This window comes from Tachysurus fulvidraco, chromosome 10 (genome assembly GCF_022655615.1).
Source record: "Tachysurus fulvidraco isolate hzauxx_2018 chromosome 10, HZAU_PFXX_2.0, whole genome shotgun sequence".
Taxonomy (NCBI): Eukaryota; Metazoa; Chordata; class Actinopteri; order Siluriformes; family Bagridae; genus Tachysurus; species Tachysurus fulvidraco.
This window is the reverse complement of record NC_062527.1, coordinates 16958938-16978781: the sequence shown is the minus strand read 5'-3', so window position 1 is coordinate 16978781 and position 19844 is coordinate 16958938. Positions and strand designations below refer to the sequence as shown.

General features: G+C 42.1%; 1 protein-coding gene across 3 annotated transcripts; it reads right to left on the bottom strand.

Annotated features, from left to right (window-relative positions):
* Positions 1-970: 970 nt before the first annotated feature.
* LOC125145648 lies at positions 971-17899 on the bottom strand. Of its 3 annotated transcripts, XM_047819218.1 has the most exons (13): positions 17669-17868; positions 17047-17118; positions 16866-16901; positions 16699-16746; positions 12100-12336; positions 11605-11640; positions 11437-11484; positions 7241-7297; positions 7063-7098; positions 6896-6943; positions 3510-3746; positions 1612-1719; positions 971-1502 (listed from the first exon to the last, which is right to left on the bottom strand). In XM_047819218.1, the coding sequence occupies exons 1-13, from the start codon at positions 17751-17753 to the stop codon at positions 1423-1425; spliced, it is 1128 nt and encodes a 375-aa protein (XP_047675174.1). In that variant the 5' UTR covers positions 17754-17868; the 3' UTR covers positions 971-1422. The 3 variants fall into 3 exon arrangements, with proteins under 3 accessions (XP_047675174.1, XP_047675176.1, XP_047675175.1); XM_047819220.1 differs by lacking the exons at positions 6896-6943; positions 7063-7098; positions 7241-7297 and having other exon boundaries at positions 17669-17899; XM_047819219.1 differs by lacking the exons at positions 7063-7098; positions 7241-7297; positions 11437-11484 and having other exon boundaries at positions 17669-17896.
* Between the last annotated feature and the right edge of the window lie 1945 nt (positions 17900-19844).

The following is a 19844-nucleotide window of genomic DNA, read 5'->3' as shown; positions in this document are numbered from 1 at the left end:
AATCCCTCGAACATTAGAAAGTTTTTCCTCTGTTCTTATAGAAATTAGAATTAGAGTTTTGCTTTGTAAATGAGTTTTACCAGTTAAGCTGATAGTTAGATACATTATTGGTCTTAGTCTTTGGCTAATGTGAGCAAATTTTCTACTAAGTCTTTCTACTAAGTTTACACAATTTAACAATTTTTAAAACCATTTTTTAAACCCTTTTCACCATCGTGAGTGTGTCTCCTTGTATGTAAAACAAATTCACAAATTTTATTTTTAGAGATCTTAATGTTCATGATGTTATTTTTCTTACTTCCTTTGTCACCGCTTCTTCATAATATCTGTACAACAAAAATAAACTCATTTTAAATGGATCCAGTAAACCATCTCCTAACTGAAACTGTGGCAGCAAAGAAAAACAAAACAAAACAATGACTACAGTGATTAAAATTATTCATAGCTTTATTGAAAATAAGTTAAGAAATTATAAATCTAAATAAAATTTCAGAACTCATTTTACATTACAAGAATCAAAGCCTTGCTACAGTATTTAGTAGAAGATATTTTATCAAGGTTAAACTAATACAATATACTTTAATCATATCTGAATTATAAAAATATTTAAAAAAAATAATTAAAACTTGAATCATATAAAAATATTCATGTCTTCAGAACCATTCTGTGGCTTACTGTCATTGTATAAAGATATTGTGATACATTTTTATCAACATTATGTGGAATTATATAATGACAGGGACTGATAGTTATTTATCTTAGTGTTCTAGTAATTCTATAATTATTTCTATATTACTATAATTATTAGAATTATTAATCTCACACACACACTCACACACACACACACACCCACACACACACACACACACACACCCACACACACACACACACACACACACTATCTGTCTCTGTCTGTCTGTCTGTCTGTCTGTCTCTCACTCACTATTTCGCTTTCTCTCTCACCCACACACACACCCACCCACACCCCACACACACACACACACACACACACACACACACACACACACACACACACACACACACACACACACATTTATATATTTATTTCTTGTTTTGTGCTACACTGAGGACGTTTCAGTTTGAGATCAAAAGACAAAAGATCTGTGTTCATTTTTTTTTTTTTTCGTTTAGATGGGAATATTATACAAATAAAGCGGAAATTCTGATTAGTCGTCTCATATTCATGTTTTGATCTCAAATGTAACAAAGATCTTTGATATATTTATTTATTAAACCCATTATTTACAATTTTCAAAATATCATTAAATCCTTAACATTTTTTCAAGAAAAAAACAAACGATAAACTAATTTTGGCTTCACAAACTGTGTAACAAATTAAATAACTACATCTGAACACTAGTTCAGAACACTACATCTGAACACATCTGAACACTAGCTCCGTCACCAGTAGCTTATGGTGGTAGCAGTACTTTCATTGCTCTGCATCACTTGTCTCTGTTGCCTCCTGGCCTGCCTTTGAACTAATGAGTCAAACAGATACAGGAGCAAACATTTAAATGCTAGGCAAGTAGTAATTTATCTACATGTAAATACACCGTCTTTTATGTAGTTGCCCGTGGTTCAGCTTACCTTCTCCTCTCTTTAGCATAATCTTCATGCTGATACCAAATGTAAGGATGATGAAAACAGCTCCTACTCCACAGATCAACAGAACGATAAGGACTTGATGTCCATGGCCTATGAAAACCAGGTCACAAATGAGACAGCTACAGTATGAAGGAACTCAATATGGGTAAAAATGTGAAATTCTCTAGACGGGCTACAATATAGTAGAAAGCAAGGGAAAGTGAGTTTGGACACTTTTAACCACTCGGTCACATGAAAGCCTTTATTTGAGGAGGAGCTTCTTCCCACAGGCCAATCAGGCCATCAACCTGCTGAACATCTAGAGCCTGGACCCCTTTCAGGACTTTTCAAGACTGCCTCAACAACCACTACCATTGCTGGACATTTACACATTGCACACTTGTACTACATGCATGTCCTGCATTTTAACACTTAAATATGTTTATATACTGTATGTCTGTACTCACACACATCGCTGAATCCCACTACCTCTGTTCTGAGCTGTGTGTTAGGGGTGAGAAAAATGCGAAGCTAGCACTGGCTCCACATGTTTTATGATGCTACCTCTGTTTCTGATTATATTTTCTTTCTTTGATTAAATTATATTTCATTCTATTTTCCTGACCAATTTTATATATATATATATATATATATATATATATATATATATATATATATATATATATATATATATATATATATATATATATACACAGTACTGTGCAAAAGTTTCAGGCAGGTGTGAAAAAATGCTGTAAACAAAGAATGCTTTCAGAAATATAAATAATTAGTGTTTATTTCTGTCAATTTACAAAATGCAAAAGTAAGCAAACAAAAGAAAAATCTAAATCAAATCAATATTTGGTGTTACTACCTTTTGCCTTCAAACCAGCATCAATTCTTATAGGCACACTTGCACAAAGTCAGGGATTTTGTAAGATTATAGTCAGGTATATGGTCAACCAATTACACCAAACAGGTGCTAATGATCATCAAGGTTACACGTAGGTTGAAACCTGGTCATGAACTGAAACAGAAACAGCTGTGTAGGAGGCTTAAAACTGGGTGAGGAACAGCCAAACTCTGCTACCAAGATGAGGTTGTGAAAGACAGTTTCATGTCATGGCAAGATTGAGCACAGCAACAAGACACAAGTTATACTGCAACAAAGTCTCTCCTAGACAAAGATTCCAAAGCAGCCTGGGGTTTCAAGATGTTGCAAATTTTTTAAATGAATGAATTTATTATTATTTTTGTATTTATTACAATTATTATTGTATTCACCTGTGCCTTATTTTTATTTATTTTTATTTATTATTTTTTTTTTCAGGACAGTCATACAAAGCATTCCATTACATGTTGTACTATGTATGATTGTGTCTGTGTGAAATGAAAATTTTAATTTGATTCAGTCCATTTGCCATCACTTCATGTCAAGTCAAAAAGCTGTTATTGTCATTTCAACAATGAACAGTTGGGTAGTAAACAGTAAAATGTAACAACGTTCCTCAAGGATCATGATCATGAAAACGCAGCACAACAGCTGACTAGTTATTTGTATTCCTGTTGGTCCTGTGTATAGAAGCAATATAATGGCAATAAAAATCCCATTGACTCGACTTCATCAGCATGGTCACGCTATCAACATTAAATTGTTGATATGTTACCAAATAATGAAATGCATCTTTCTTTTATACAGTAAAAATTGTAGCCATAAAGAAATCTTAGTGGTATTAGAGGAGTAAAGCTCTCTGCGACATGCTGTTATTGGAAAATAATCAACTTCAGGGTGAGGAACATGCCCATACACCATACTAATATGAAAGCAGATTATTATTATTATTATTATTAGTAGTAGTAGTAGTAGTAGTAGTAGTAGTAGTAGTAGTAGTAGAACTTACTTCCTATTTCAAAAATTGAAGAGCTGAAGTTTCCACACGGAGTCAGAACAGTACAAGTGAAATTCGTCTTCTGTGTGATTTTCTGAACTAAAAAGCTCTGATTGTCAGGTATTTTCTGCTGGTTCTTCACCCACTCAAAGCCGTCGATCATGTTTGTAGACAGGTTAGTGTAACAGGTCATGTTCACATAAGTATTAGTGTTTGGAGAGTTGTTCTTCACCTGTACAGTGACGTTACCTGTATCAACAAAAAGTCAAATATACTGTAAACAGACAATTGCATTGTTTGACCATATAATACACAGAAGGGAAGTGATTTATAATCATTTTTCTCTCCCACTCTGGCTTGATCATTACGAATTCAATTATAGATTTATAGAATAGAAGGATTTATTTTGTCATATATATACATTACAGCACAGTGAAATTCTTTCTTTACATATCCCAACTTTGGAGGTTGGGTTCAGAGTGCAGGGTCAGCCATGTCTGTCTGGTTTGTCTGTCCTATGATATCATGTTTTGCTGTGTTTGACCCTGCCTGTGTGTTTCCGAGTTTTGTATAATAAAAATGCTGCAAATGGATCACCAGCCATACGACTCCTCCTTACAGGAGACTTCACCACCGAGCGATCCAGCAGCCGTTTATCCAGCTCACCACCCAGCTCTCTGCCCAAGCACAGCAGCTCGCCGGGCACCACCAACAGCTGATGCGATTCACCTTGCTCACCGGAGAGCTCACCGCGGCGGCTGCAGCTCCGACTGTCACCAGCCCCCAACTCGCGTTCCCGAAAAAGTTCAATGGAGATCCCGGAAAGTTCCGGGGGTTCCTGATGCATTGCTTGCTCTTCGTAGTGTAGCAACCGGCAGTGTACCCGAAGGCCACCAGCCGCATCACGTTTGTATGCATGCTCCTCACCGGAAAAGCGGAATGGTTTGGGGAGAGGACGGCTAATTTTGTCTTCTGTTTCTACGGTCTACCCGAAGACATCGTGTCCGATCGAGGTCCCCAGTTCACATCGCGAGTCTGGTCGGCATTTTTCAAACAGTTAAATGTCAACATCAGCCTCACCTCGGGGTATCATCCTCAAGCTAACGGGCAGACGGAACGGCTGAATCAAGAACTCATCCACTTCCTTCACTCGTATTGCCAGAACAATCAAGCCGACTGGAGCAAATACTTACTATGCGCCAAGTACGCACAAAACTCCCTTGTCAAACCCGCCACCGGCCTCACCCCATTCCAGTGCGTCCTGGGCTTCTCCTCTGTTCCCGTGGTCCGGCACGCCCTCCGAATATCTGGTCGCTAACGAATGGTTTTGCCGAAGCGAAGATACGTGGAGCGCAGCAAATCGGAAACTGCAGAGAGCCATTCACAGACAAAAGACGCAGGCTGACAGACATCGCCAAGTGCGACTATCAACCTGGTCAGTGGGTCTGGCTTTCTACCCGCGACCTCCGTCTCCGCCTGCCCTGTCGTAAGCTTTGTCCCAGATATGTGGGCCCGTGCCGGATCACTAAGCGAATTAACCCGGTCTCTTACCGCCTGGCACTACCTTCGACATACCGCATCTCCCCCACCTTCACGCCTCACCACTGAAACCCGCTGAGGGGCCGACAATCAACTCAGAGGGCTCCACCGATCCACCTGCGCCACCACCTCTCCTGATCGGCAACGAAGAGGTGTACCAGGTCCGCGACCTACTGGACTCCAGATGCCGAGGAGGCCACCTGGAATACCTGGCCAACTGGGAGGGGTATGGGCCGGAAGAAGGCAGGCGACATCCTAGACCCCTCACTCACCGCCGACTTCCACCAGCAGAACCCAGACAAGCCAGCTCCCCTGACTCGTGGTCGACCCCGACTTCGCATGCGCCCTCGCGTTGGGAGCCGCTCGCGGGGGGTGGGGGTGGTGGATATTTGGGACTCTGTCACCTGTCACTCTGTCTCCTGCCTTTTCTTTCGTTTCTGATTTTTGCCTGTCCTATGATATCGTGTTTTGCTGTATTTGACCCTGCCTGTCTGTTTCCGAGTTTTGTATAATAAAAACGCTGCAAATGGATCACCAGCCATACGACTCCTCCTTACATTATATAGCTGGATGTCCTCTGATTAGTGTATATTTATATATGTTTATGAAATATCTAGTATATATCTACAAATGTCGGGGGCACGGTGGCTTAGTGGTTAGCACGTTAGCCTCACACCTCCAGGGTTGGGGTTCGATTCCCGTCTCCGCCTTGTGTGTGTGGAGTTTGCATGTTCTCCCCGTGCCTCGGGGGTTTCCTCCGGGTACTTCGGTTTCCTCCCCTGGTCCAAAGACATGCATGGTAGGTTGATTGGCATCTTTGGAAAATTGTCCGTAGTGTGTGAGTGAGTGAATGAGAGTGTGTGTGTGTGTGCCCTCGATGGGTTGGCACTCCGTCCAGGGTGTATCCTGCCTCGATGCACGATGACACCTGAGATAGGCACAGGCTCCCCGTGACCCGAGAAGTTCGGATAAGCGGTAGAAAATGAATGAATGAATATCTACAAATGTATTCTAAAATGTAATAAGCTAATGATAAATAAAGGAAATATAAATTCTTTGTTCTTTGTAGCATAACTTATCAATATCAATTAGTCCATAAAGTCTTATTGTCTAGAGTTGAATCCGAATCAACACAAATTAAATTTTTTTTTTTTTTTTTTACAAGATTTTCTTGTACTAAGAAATCCACTTTGTTTGATTGGGCACGCATTTTATTAAACATCAGCGTCTGTTTTTTGATAATCAGCTGTTTGAAAATGCTTCTGATACTTGCTGACAAATTCATCTGTAGATAAACAGAACAATGCGGCAGTGCTTTAGTCTTTATGTCTGTCTGGCTCTTTTACCATCTCTTTTAATATCGAAGTTTCATTTACTGTTACTGATACTAGCAACAGCATCATGCTCATCTTCTCACAGATGGCTAACTAGCTGAGCTGACTCTGTTCTGTAACCTTGTCCAATCGCTGCATTGCATTCTGGGACTTTCTACAATAATATCCATACTTTCTACAATGGATCTCACCTTAACATGATAATGAATGCTGCTGGCAAACTAATTGAAAAAACAAACAAAAAAAAAATAGTCGATCTTTTGTATGCTAACAACAAAACCTGTCTGTGTCTCTGTTTAAACACCATTTAACTCATGTGAGCTAAGTGTGGCATAAACAAGCACTAACTGCTCACAGGAATAACTTAAATACAACAACAAGCAGTAAGTTAGCACCAGAACTGCTAAACACATCATATTTCTAAAAATATTTAACACACTGTTTCAGTGAGAAGTTTTCCTTTTAACATTCATCTAAGGGAGAAGACAGTTTGGTGGGTCATGCGGTTATGTCTTCAATACTGACCAGGAAGACATTGAACCTCTTTTGGGTCCGGGGGACACGGCTGGCATCCTTTATCAGATAAAACAGGACAGAAAGTAATACAATAATGAGAAGAAAAACATAAACTGTTATTAATTCACAGTAAAAAAGACAGCTATGGATAAGTTAAAACAAGTCAGTGACTTTACCTAGACTGGTTGTAGTATTAGGAGACAGTACATTGTCTAGAGAGAGAGAGAGAGAGAGAGAGAGAGAGAGAGAGAGAGAGAGAGAGAGAGAGAGAGAGAGAGAGAATAAAAAATAGTACAAAAATAAAATAATTTGAATTTATTAGACATAAATGGGATATGTTATGTGGATACTCACAAATCTGTTTACTGATGAGGCGATATGAGTTGTTCTTCACCTGTACAGTGACGTTACCTGTATCAACAAAAAGTCAAATATACTGTAAACAGACAATTGCATTGTTTGACCATATAATACACAGAAGGGAAGTGATTTATAATCATTTTTCTCTCCCACTCTGGCTTGATCATTACGAATTCAATTATAGATTTATAGAATAGAGGATTTATTTTGTCATATATACATTACAGCACAGTGAAATTCTTTCTTTACATTTCCCAACTTTGGAGGTTGGGTTCAGAGTGCAGGGTCAGCCATGACATAGCACTCATGGAGCAGAAAGGGTCAAGAGCCTTGCTCAAGGACCCAACAGTGACAGCTTACCAGTGCTGAGGCTGGAACCCTGATCTGCCAATCAACAACCCAGAGCCTTAAACTCTCAAGCAACCATAGCTCAATTAATAATTTACTAAAACTGATTTATAATTTCTATCCTGAATTTATATGTCACAATCAGCGCACATGCCTCGCTTCCTGACCAGCAACGGAAAGAAGCGTCTCCGGAATATTAACCATTTCTGGACTACACCTCCCAGCACCCATCGAGAAGTCTGATTGCTGCGCCACCGGTTTCCAATCAGCCGGCGTGTATAAATATGAACTTCAACTTGACCTCAGTGCAAAGTCTCGACTTGCTTTAGCAGTCATTCTGAGCGTTTCCTGTCTGTTTTGATTCCGGTTTTTGACTTAGTTTCTGTGTCTTGATTCTCTGATTGTTTGCTGCCTGGACTGACCTCCTGCTTGTTCTTTCGTTTCTGATTTTTGTCTGTCCTATGATATCGTGTTTTGCTGTGTTTGACCCTGCCTGTCTGTTTCCGAGTTTTGTATAATAAAAATGCTGCAAATGCGATTCACCTTGCTCACCGGAGAGCTCACCATGGCATTACAGGGCCTGCGAGGAATCGCCACGGCGCCGAATCCTCCACCAGCAGCGGCTATCCCTCCAGCCGCTCCAGCTGCAGCTCCGACCGTCACCAGCCCCCGACTCGCGTTTCCGAAAAAGTTCAACGGAGATCCCGGAAAGTTCCGGGGGTTTCTGATGCAGTGCTCGCTCTTCATAGCGTAGCAACCGGGGCTGTACCCGAATGCCGCCAGCTGCATCACGTTTGTATGCATGCTCCTCACCGGAAAAGCGGAGTGGTTTGGGGAGAGGACGGCTCCGCCTTTCCCACATTCGAACACTTCCTCGCACAATTCTGAGCCATTTTCAACCACTCCACCTTGGGGGAGAGTGCGGAGAAGCATCTGCTAGCCATCTCCCATGGAGACCTTCCGACCACAGAATACGCGCTGGCTTTCCGCACTCTCGCTGCCGAGGCAGGCTGGGAGGAGAGGCCCCTGAGATTGCTGTACCCCAAGGGCTTGAACCCGGATCTGCAGGCAGAGCTTGCCTCCCGGGACAAAGGGAGGAACCTTTCGGAATTCATGGATCTCTCCATATAGATTGACAATCTAATGCGGGCTCGCCGAGCATCCGCGCACGCCTACCAACCCGAAGCCACACGCGCACCCCAACCTGCGGACCCCAAACCAATGCAGCTCGACTTCACACGCCTCATGTCTGTAGAACGAGTGTGACGCTTCCGTCTCCAGCTCTGCCTGTACTGCGGAGAAGCTGGACACAGACTGGTTAACTGCCCCACCAGACCTCCTAGCAGGCGGAACACCTCTGTGAGTTCTGATCTCCTCACGCCTCGATCTCCAAGCTGCGCACAAGTTCAAGTGCAAGTTGAAATACGATGGGGAAATGATTAGTCTGTCCGCTCTTATCGATTCCGGTGCCGCAGGGAACTTCATGTCAGGGGAATTTGCCCAAGCTTACGACGTACCAGTACCCTCATGTGTTTCCCCTTTGGCAGTAGAGGCGATAGACGGTCGACCGCTCGGTGAGGGCTTCCCCTCCAACACCACCGAACTCCCAGCAGAGTACCAGGACCTCGCCGAGGCCTTCAGCAAGATACGGGCTACCGAACTGCCGCCACACCGACTCGGCGATTGCGCCATCGAGCTCGTATCAAGCTGTCAAAGCTCCCCACGGCATTCGAAACAGCCGAAGCTCTATGTAATTTTGTCTTCTGTTTCTACGGTCTGCCCGAAGACATCGTGTCCGATCGAGGTCCCCAGTTCACATCGCGAGTCTGGTCGGTGTTTTTCAAACAGTTAAATGTCAACATCAGCCTCACCTCGGGGTATCATCCTCAAGCTAACGGGCAGACGGAATGGCTGAATCAAGAACTCATCCACTTCCTTCACTCGTATTGCCAGAACAATCAAGCCGTCTGGAGCAAATACTTACTATGCGCCAAGTACGCACAAAACTCCCTTGTCAAACCCGCCACCGGCCTCACCCCATTCCAGTGCGTCCTGGACTTCTCCTCTGTTCCCGTGGTCCGGCACGCCCTCCGAATTTCTGGTCGCTAACGAATGGTTTTGCCGAAGCGAAGATACGTGGAGCGCAGCAAATCGGAAACTGCAGAGAGCCATTCACAGACAAAAGACGCAGGCTGACAGACATCGCCAAGTGCGACTATCAACCTGGTCAGTGGGTCTGGCTTTCTACCCGTGGCCTCCGTCTCCGCCTGCCCCGTCGTAAGCTTTGTCCCAGATATGTGGGCCCGTTCCGGATCACTAAGCGAATTAACCCGGTCTCTTACCGCCTGGCACTACCTTCGACATACCGCATCTCCCCCACCTTCACGCCTCACTGCTGAAACCCGCTGAGGGGCCGACAATCAACTCAGAAGGGCTCCACCGATCCACATGCGCCACCACCTCTCCTGATCGGCAACGAAGAGGTGTACCAGGTCCGCGACCTACTGGACTCCAGACGACGAGGAAGCCACCTGGAATACCTGGCCGACTGGGAGGGGTATGGGCCAGAAGAACGCTCATGGGGGAAGGCAGGGGACATCCTAGACCCCTCACTCACCGCCGACTTCCACCAGTGGCACCCAGACAAGCCAGCTCCCTGGACTCGTGGTCGAATCCGGCTTCGCACGCGCCCTCGCGTTGGGAGCCGCTCGCGGGGCGGTGGATATTTGGGACTCTGTCACCTGTCACTCTGTCTCCTGCCTTTTCTTTCGTTTCTGATTTTGCCTGTCCTATGATATCGTGTTTTGCCGTATTTGACCCTGCCTGTCTGTTTCCGAGTTTTGTATAATAAAAACGCTGCAAATGGATCACCAGCCATACGACTCCTCCTTACATTATATAGCTGGATGTCCTCTGACTAGTGTATATTTATATATGTTTATGAAATATCTAGTATATATCTACAAATTTATTCTAAAATGTAATAAGCTAATGATAAATAAAGGAAATATAAATTCTTTGTTCTTTGTAGCATAACTTATCAATATCAATTAGTCCATAATGTCTTATTGTCTAGAGTTGAATCCGAATCAACACAAATCCAATTTTATTTATTTATTTATTTTTTTTTACACAGGATTTTCTTGTACTAAGAAATCCACTTTGTTTGATTGGGCACGCATTTTATTAAACATCAGCGTCTGTTTTTTGATAATCAGCTGTTTGAAAATGCTTCTGATACTTGCTGACAAATTCATCTGTAGATAAACAGAACAATGCGGCAGTGCTTTAGTCTTTATGTCTGTCTGGCTCTTTTACCATCTCTTTTAATATCGAAGTTTTATTTACTGTTACTGATACTAGCAACAGCATCATGCTCATCTTCTCACAGATGGCTAACTAGCTGAGCTGACTCTGTTCTGTAACCTTGTCCAATCGCTGCATTGCATTCTGGGACTGTGAGTGCAGGGATTGTTGTATCCATACTTTCTACAATGGATCTCACCTTAACATGATAATGAATGCTGCTGGCAAACTAATTGAAAAAACAAACAAACAAACAAAAATAGTCGATCTTTTGTATGCTAACAACAAAACCTGTCTGTGTCTCTGTTTAAACACCATTTAACTCATGTGAGCTAAGTGTGGCATAAACAAGCACTAACTGCTCTCAGGAATAACTTAAATACAACAACAAGCAGTTAGTTAGCACCAGAACTGCTAAACACATCATATTTCTAAAAATATTTAACACACTGTTTCAGTGAGAAGTTTTCCTTTTAACATTCATCTAAGGGAGAAGACAGTTTGGTGGGTCATGCGGTTATGTCTTCAATACTGACCAGGAAGACATCGAACCTCTTTTGGGTCCGGGGGACACGGCTGGCATCCTTTATCAGATAAAACAGGACAGAAAGTAATACAATAATGAGAAGAAAAACATAAACTGTTATTAATTCACAGTAAAAAAAGACAGCTATGGATAAGTTAAAACAAGTCAGTGACTTTACCTAGACTGGTTGTAGTATTAGCAGACAGTACATTGTCTAGAGAGAGAGAAAGAGAGAGAGAGAGAGAGAGAGAGAGAGAGAGAGAGAGAGAGAGAGAGAGAGAGAGAATAAAAAATAGTACAAAAATAAAATAATTTGAATTTATTAGACATAAATGTGATGCGTTATGTGGATACTCAAATCTGTGTAGTGATGAGGAGATATGTCAAGCCTGTTACATCCATCTTTCTACCAGAGTCATTACTAAAAACTAAGTCACACTCACGTCATGATATCTGGTGTTTATGAAAAGGTTTTAAACAACAACAACATCAAAAACAAAACGAATTTTGTTGAACAAAGACTACTGCACATCTACATAAAGGCTTCTATAATTAACTAACCAAGTAACTAACTAATTGGTAATATAAATATCTCAATGTCACATTTCCAAAAAACCAACCAACCAAACAAAATACATGATATTAATTACTCACTTAATTCAGTCGAACTTACTTCCTATTTCAAAAATTGAAGAGCTGAAGTTTCCACACGGACCCAGAACAGTACAAGTGAAATTCGTCTTCTGTGTGATGTTCTGAACTAAAAAGCTCTGATTGTTAGGTATTTTCTGCTGGTTCTTCACCCACTCAAAGCCGTCGATCATGTTTGTAGACAGGTTAGTGTAACAGGTCATGTTCACATAAGTATTAGTGTTTGGAGAGTTGTTCTTCACCTGTACAGTGACGTTACCTGTATCAACAAAAAGTCAAATATACTGTAAACAGACAATTGCATTGTTTAACCATTGTAGTGGAAATTTTTACTTTAGAGAAGAACAAATGAATCTGTCCTTCTAGGCTTCTGTATTTCCCATGGCTGGTAGTTATTGTGACTAGAGATTTCAGTTGTTTCTTCCTAAAACTGCCTTTAATCAGACCTTTCCCATGAGACCTTTTCTGTTCCCGTGGGATTAGCTTGGTCAGAAGATGAACAGGCGATGCTTCTAAGCCAATGGTGGATGATGTTTTGGTTTTACATGTCCTGTTTATTTTATTCCTGTCTATAAAATGCTGGTGTTATCAATAATGGAGGCCCTTCCTCTCTGATTTTACACGTAGAGTGTTGGGTCCTTCTGCAAAGCTGAAAACAATAAACCGTGAAAACCTTTATACTCTTGCCCGTGTCTGTTGGTGTGATATTTTTATGCTTTAATTCACTCGAACCTCAAAACGTCCACAACACCATATAATACACAGAAGGGAAGTGATTTATAATCATTTTTCTCTCCCACTCTGGCTTGATCATTACGAATTCAATTATAGATTTATAGAATATTCATTCATTCATTCATTTTCTACCGCTTATCCGAACTACCTCGGGTCACGGGGAGCCTGTGCCTATCTCAGGTGTCATCGGGCATCGAGGCAGGATACACCCTGGATGGAGTGCCAACCCATCACAGGGCACACACACACACTCTCATTCACTCACACACACACTCACACACTACGGACAATTTTCCAGAGATGGCAATCAACCTACCATGCATGTCTTTGGACCGGGGGAGGAAACCGGAGTACCCGGAGGAAACCCCCGAGGCACGGGGAGAACATGCAAACTCCACACACACAAGGCGGAGGCGGGAATCGAACCCCGACCCTGGAGGTGTGAGGCGAATGTGCTAACCATTAAGCCACCATGCCCCCCGATTTATAGAATAGAAGGATTTATTTTGTCATATATACATTACAGCACAGTGAAATTCTTTCTTTACATTTCCCAACTTTGGAGGTTGGGTTCAGAGTGCAGGGTCAGCCATGACATAGCACTCATGGAGCAGAAAGGGTCAAGAGCCTTGCTCGAGGACCCAACAGTGACAGCTTACCAGTGCTGAGGCTGGAACCCTGAACTGCCAATCAACAACCCAGAGCCTTAAACTCTCAAGCAACCATAGCTCAGTTAATAATTTACTAAAACTGATTTATAATTTCTATCCTGAATTTATATGTCACAATCAGCGCACCTGCCTCGCTTCCTGACCAGCAATGGAAAGAAGCGTCTCCGGAATATTAACCATTTCCGGACTACACCTCCCAGCACCCATCGAGAAGTCTGATTGCTGCGCCACCGGTTTCCAATCAGCCGGCGTGTATAAATATGAACTTCAACTTGACCTCAGTGCAAAGTCTCGACTTGCTTTAGCAGTCATTCTGAGCGTTTCCTGTCTGTTTTGATTCCGGTTTTTGACTTAGTTTCTGTGTCTTGATTCTCTGATTGTTTGCTGCCTGGCCTGACCTCCTGCTTGTTCTTTCGTTTCTGATTTTTGTCTGTCCTATGATATTGTGTTTTGCTGTGTTTGACCCTGCCTGTCTGTTTCCGAGTTTTGTATAATAAAAATGCTCAAATGGATCACCAGCCATACGACTTCTCCTTACAGGACACATTCGCCACCGAGCGATCCAGCAGCCGTTTATCCAGCTCACCACCCAGCTCTCTGCCCAAGCACAGTAGCTCGCCGGGCACCACCAACAGCTGATGCAATTCACCTTGCTCACCGGAGAGCTCACCACGGCATTACAGGGCCTGCGAGGAATCGCCACGGCGCCGAATCCTCCACCAGCAGCGGCTATCCCTCCAGCCGCTCCAGCTGCAGCTCCGACCGTCACCAGCCCCCGACTCGCGTTTCCGAAAAAGTTCAACGGAGATCCCGGAAAGTTCCGGGGGTTCCTGATGCAGTGCTCGCTCTTCATAGCGTAGCAACTGGGGCTGTACCCGAATGCCGCCAGCTGCATCACGTTTGTATGCATGCTCCTCACCAGAAAAGCGGAGTGGTTTGGGGAGAGGTCGGCTCCGCCTTTCCCACATTCGAACACTTCCTCGCACAATTCTGAGCCATTTTCAACCACTCCACCACGGGGGAGAGCGCGGAGAAGCATCTGCTAGCCATCTCCCATGGAGACCTTCGACCACAGAATACGCGCTGGCTTTCCGCACTCTCGCTGCCGAGGCAGGCTGGGAGGAGAGGCCCCTGAGATTGCTGTACCCCAAGGGCTTGAACCTGGATCTGCAGGCAGAGCTTGCCTCCCGGGACAAAGGGAGGAAGATTTCGGAATTCATGGATCTCTCCATATAGATTGACAATCTAATGCGGGCTCGCCGAGCATCCGCGCACGCCTACCAACCCGAAGCCACACGCGCACCCCAACCTGCGGACCCCAAACCAATGCAGCTCGACTTCACACGCCTCATGTCTGTAGAACGAGTGTGACGCTTCCGTCTCCAGCTCTGCCTGTACTGCGGAGAAGCTGGACACAGACTGGCTAACTGCCCCACCAGACCTCCTAGCAGGCGGAACACCTCTGTGAGTTCTGATCTCCTCACACCTCGATCTCCAAGCTGCGCACAAGTTCAAGTGCAAGTTGAAATACGAGGGGGAAATGATTAGTCTGTCCGCTCTTATCGATTCCGGTGCCGCAGGGAACTTTATGTCTGGGGAATGCCAAGTGCGACTATCAACCTGGTCAGTGGGTCTGGCTTTCTACCCGCGACCTCCGTCTCCACCTGCCCTGTCGTAAGCTTTGTACCAGATATGTGGGACCGTTCCGGATCACTAAGCGAATTAACCCGGTCTCTTACCGCCTGGCACTACCTTCGACATACCGCATCTCCCCCACCTTCACGCCTCACTGCTGAAACCCACTGAGGGGCCGACAATCAACTCAGAGGGCTCCACCGATCCACATGCGCCACCACCTCTCCTGATCGGCAACGAAGAGGTGTACCAGGTCCGTGACCTACTGGACTCCAGACGCCGAGGAGGCCACCTGGAATACCTGGCCGACTGGGAGGGGTATGGGCCGGAAGAACGCTCATGGGGGAAGGCAGGGGACATCCTAGACCCCTCACTCACCGCCGACTTCCACCAGTGGCACCCAGACAAGCCAGCTCCCTGGACTCGTGGTCGAATCCGGCTTCGCACGCGCCCTCGCGTTGGGAGCCGCTCGCGGGGCGGTGGATATTTGGGACTCTGTCACCTGTCACTCTGTCTCCTGCCTTTTCTTTCGTTTCTGATTTTTGCCTGTCCTATGATATCGTGTTTTGCCGTATTTGACCCTGCCTGTCTGTTTCCGAGTTTTGTATAATAAAAACGCTGCAAATGGATCACCAGCCATTCGACTCCTCCTTACATTATATAGCTGGATGTCCTCTGACTAGTGTATATTTATATATGTTTATGAAATATCTAGTATATATCTACAAATTTATTCTAAAATGTAATAAGCTAATGATAAATAAAGGAAATATAAATTCTTTGTTCTTTGTAGCATAACTTATCAATATCAATTAGTCCATAATGTCTTATTGTCTAGAGTTGAATCCGAATCAACACAAATCCAATTTTTTTTTTTTTTTTACACAAGATTTTCTTGTACTAAGAAATCCACTTTGTTTGATTGGGCACGCATTTTATTAAACATCAGCGTCTGTTTTTTGATAATCAGCTGTTTGAAAATGCTTCTGATACTTGCTGACAAATTCATCTGTAGATAAACAGAACAATGCGGCAGTGCTTTAGTCTTTATGTCTGTCTGGCTCTTTTACCATCTCTTTTAATATCGAAGTTTTATTTACTGTTACTGATACTAGCAACAGCATCATGCTCATCTTCTCACAGATGGCTAACTAGCTGAGCTGACTCTGTTCTGTAACCTTGTCCAATCGCTGCATTGCATTCTGGGACTGTGAGTGCAGGGATTGTTGTATCCATACTTTCTACAATGGATCTCACCTTAACATGATAATGAATGCTGCTGGCAAACTAATTGAAAAAACAAACAAACAAACAAAAATAGTCGATCTTTTGTATGCTAACAACAAAACCTGTCTGTGTCTCTGTTTAAACACCATTTAACTCATGTGAGCTAAGTGTGGCATAAACAAGCACTAACTGCTCACAGGAATAACTTCAATACAACAACAAGCAGTAAGTTAGCACCAGAAATATTTCTAAAAATATTTAACACACTGTTTCAGTGTGAAGTTTTCCTTTTAACATTCATCTAAGGGAGAAGACAGTTTGGTGGGTCATGCGGTTATGTCTTCAATACTGACCAGGAAGACATCGAACCTCTTTTGGGTCCGGGGGACACGGCTGGCATCCTTTATCAGATAAAACAGGACAGAAAGTAATACAATAATGAGAAGAAAAACATAAACTGTTATTAATTCACAGTAAAAAAGACAGCTATGGATAAGTTAAAACAAGTCAGTGACTTTACCTAGACTGGTTGTAGTATTAGGAGACAGTACATTGTCTAGAGAGAGAGAAAGGGAGAGAGAGAGAGAGAGAGAGAGAGAGAGAGAGAGAGAGAGAGAGAGAGAGAGAATAAAAAAATAGTACAAAAATAAAATAATTTGAATTTATTAGACATAAATGTGATGCGTTATGTGGATACTCACAAATCTGTGTAGTGATGAGGAGATATGTCAAGCCTGTTACATCCATCTTTCTACCAGAGTCATTACTGAAAACTAAGTCACACTCACGTCATGTTATCTGGTGTTTGTGAAAAGTTTATAAACAACAACAACATCAAAAACAAAACGAATTTTGTTGAACAAAAACTACTGCACATCTACGTAAAGGCTTCTATAATTAACTAACCAAGTAACTAACTAATTGGTAATATAAATATCTCAATGTCACATTTCCAAAAAACCAACCAACCAAACAAAATACATGATATTAATTACTCACTTAATTCACTTAACTGTTATGCTGCTCTTTCCAAAGAAATGTAATATCAATATAAATAAAGTTTCAGTTTCTTTGTAAAAGTGCAGCATAAATCTGCTAGAAATAAAACCTACAGTCAAAAACATCAGATATTAATCACATCCTCCCAACTCAAATTGTAATTTTACATTTAATTCCTCCATAAGTCCTCAGTCCCTACTTGTATCAGTCCCTAGTACTTCCTGCTTGTAATGAGCAGAACATAAACCTACTATAAACAGCCAAACAACTTTTAGGATAGAAATAGAAAGAAAATAATACATTTCGATTGTTTCATAATCCTACCTTCAGATGCGATATGTTTTCTGTGTGCTTGTGTGTGTAAAAGATTGATAAGGATGTGACGGGGAAAGTGACAGAGGTGAAACATGCTCTTTATGGCTGTGAATTAATTTGGTTTGGAAAACAATCCTCCTTTCCTCTTCTCTATGCAAATAACAGCAAAGGGACAATATGTAAAGTAAGTCCTGAAACAGCAAACACATTCATTACTATGCTGCTTTGCATAACCATGGCAGTATTACAACATTCTAGGGATTTATTCATATTAAAGATGTACGTAGCCTCATGCACATTTATAATATACAGGCAAGGTAAAGATACACATTATGAAATAACTCATATAAGTAACCGGACAGGAAACATGTGGAACTGAGTACTGAGTACATCATTCATCAGGTAAAGGATAGGAAGGTAAAAAATAGAAAAAAACAATTCTTTCTAATAAAAATGAAATATATAAATATTATCTCAGTGTTTGTATTTGTATACATTTATAGACACTTACCTTTTTGACCCTGTTCGTATCAGTTAGTCTTTAAAACAGAAAACATGTCTTGGCTTCTAGGAGTTACAGCAATTTTGTCTTACAGTGTGATATAACTTATTATTTCTTTCAATGTGAATCATTTATGTGCAATTAAAGGAGATGTTAAAATGCTTTTTTATGGTTGATTTCTATTAGCTTTTTTTATTTAAAGGGGGTCATTTTGGGGTTATTTTATAGGCACTATCTGTCTGTCTGTCTGCTTGTCTGTCTGTCTGTCTGTCTGTCTGTCTGTCTATCTATCTATCTATCTATCTATCTATCTATCTATCTATCTATCTATCTATCTATCTATCTATCTATCTATCTATCTGTTTCATATATTCACTCCCATGACTTGGTGGTCTTCTCCAGTTTCTTCTCCCCTGGAGACACTAAGAGAACCTGGCCATAGACTCTGAATACATGTGGCAGGATGAAGCAGTAACTGAAAATAATTGAGTTAAATTTGTTTTATTCTTTTTTTTTTTTTAACTTTATTATGACAAAACAAAAATAAAAACAAAGACACATGAACATTTTCCTGAGAGTGGGCTTCATACAATATTTACCTTCATAACATATACATATTAAGGCATAGATTGTGTCCTGTTTCAGAAAGTCAATAGCTGGACCCCATTTTCTTTCAAAAGCTGTGACTTTCAATTGCAGTTGTGCTGTCAACCGTTCCATTAAGTAAACCTGTTTTAACTTTTGCGTCCATTGCTTAACAGTAGGTAGCTCAGGCTTTAGCCAACAGATTGTTATCATTTTCCTAGCCGTCATTAAAAAGAGACGGAGAAGAAATGCTTGATCTTGTGAAAGGTTGTCTGGAAAGATGTCCAATAAAAAAGTTTGGGAGTCAAAAGATATGTTCACTCTTAGTAGATTGTCCACAATGCCCTTAATGTCCCTTCAAAAGCAATGTATGATGGGGCAGTCCCAAAAGATACGAGTTTTCCCAATCCACATTTCCTCCAACATTTGTCACTCATACTATTCTTGGTGAGGAAAGATTTCAACGGAGTCCTGAAAAATCTGATTTTCATCTTCCACTCAAATTCCCTCCAAATCTGACTGCCCACACCCTTATGACATCCAGAACAAATATTAACCCAAACATCGTCATCCAAGGTAACATTCATTTCCATTTCCCATTGTTGTTTTATATGTTGTGTATTATCTGACATGTCAATCAACAATTTTTTGTACAACAAGGACAATTGTTTACTTCATTACACCACCATTTTCAATCAAATTAATAAAATGTTTCTCTATATTTGTAGGCTTAATTCTTATGTTCCCATATTAAACTATCCATCTGTTATTCTGTTGTATATTCAACTGCTATAACCCTTTCTTGAATCTCGCAGACATCACTATAAGAGGAGTCATTACTAAAAATAACAATATGGCCCATCAAAAGTCTCAGGACAAAAAAAACATTTACAAATGAACACATGAATAACAAGTTGAACAATGTAGGCTTCCACATACCCGACTGGATCAAAACGTGAATCTTTTAACTCAAACCTGAATGACCCAGTCCCTGATGTATCTTGGACGGAGGCTGGTGACTGGTCCTCCCCCGTGTGCGGTATCGCTGTCGCTCCCAGAGCGCTTCGTTAGCGACTTGGCTGTGGATAGGTGGTCCTC

What these genes read in the sequence shown, in the direction of transcription:
- LOC125145648 (XM_047819218.1), bottom strand. Translation starts at nt 17,753, where the DNA reads ATGTTTCACCTCTGTCACTTTCCCCGTCACATCCTTATCAATCTTTTA. An exon ending in TAATACTACAACCAGTCTAG is followed by an intron (nt 11,485 to 11,604) that starts GTAAAGTCACTG and finishes TATCTGATAAAG; the next exon opens with GATGCCAGCCGTGTCCCCCG. An exon ending in AGAGGTTCAATGTCTTCCTG is followed by an intron (nt 3,747 to 6,895) that starts GTCAGTATTGAA and finishes TTGTTGATACAG; the next exon opens with GTAACGTCACTGTACAGGTG.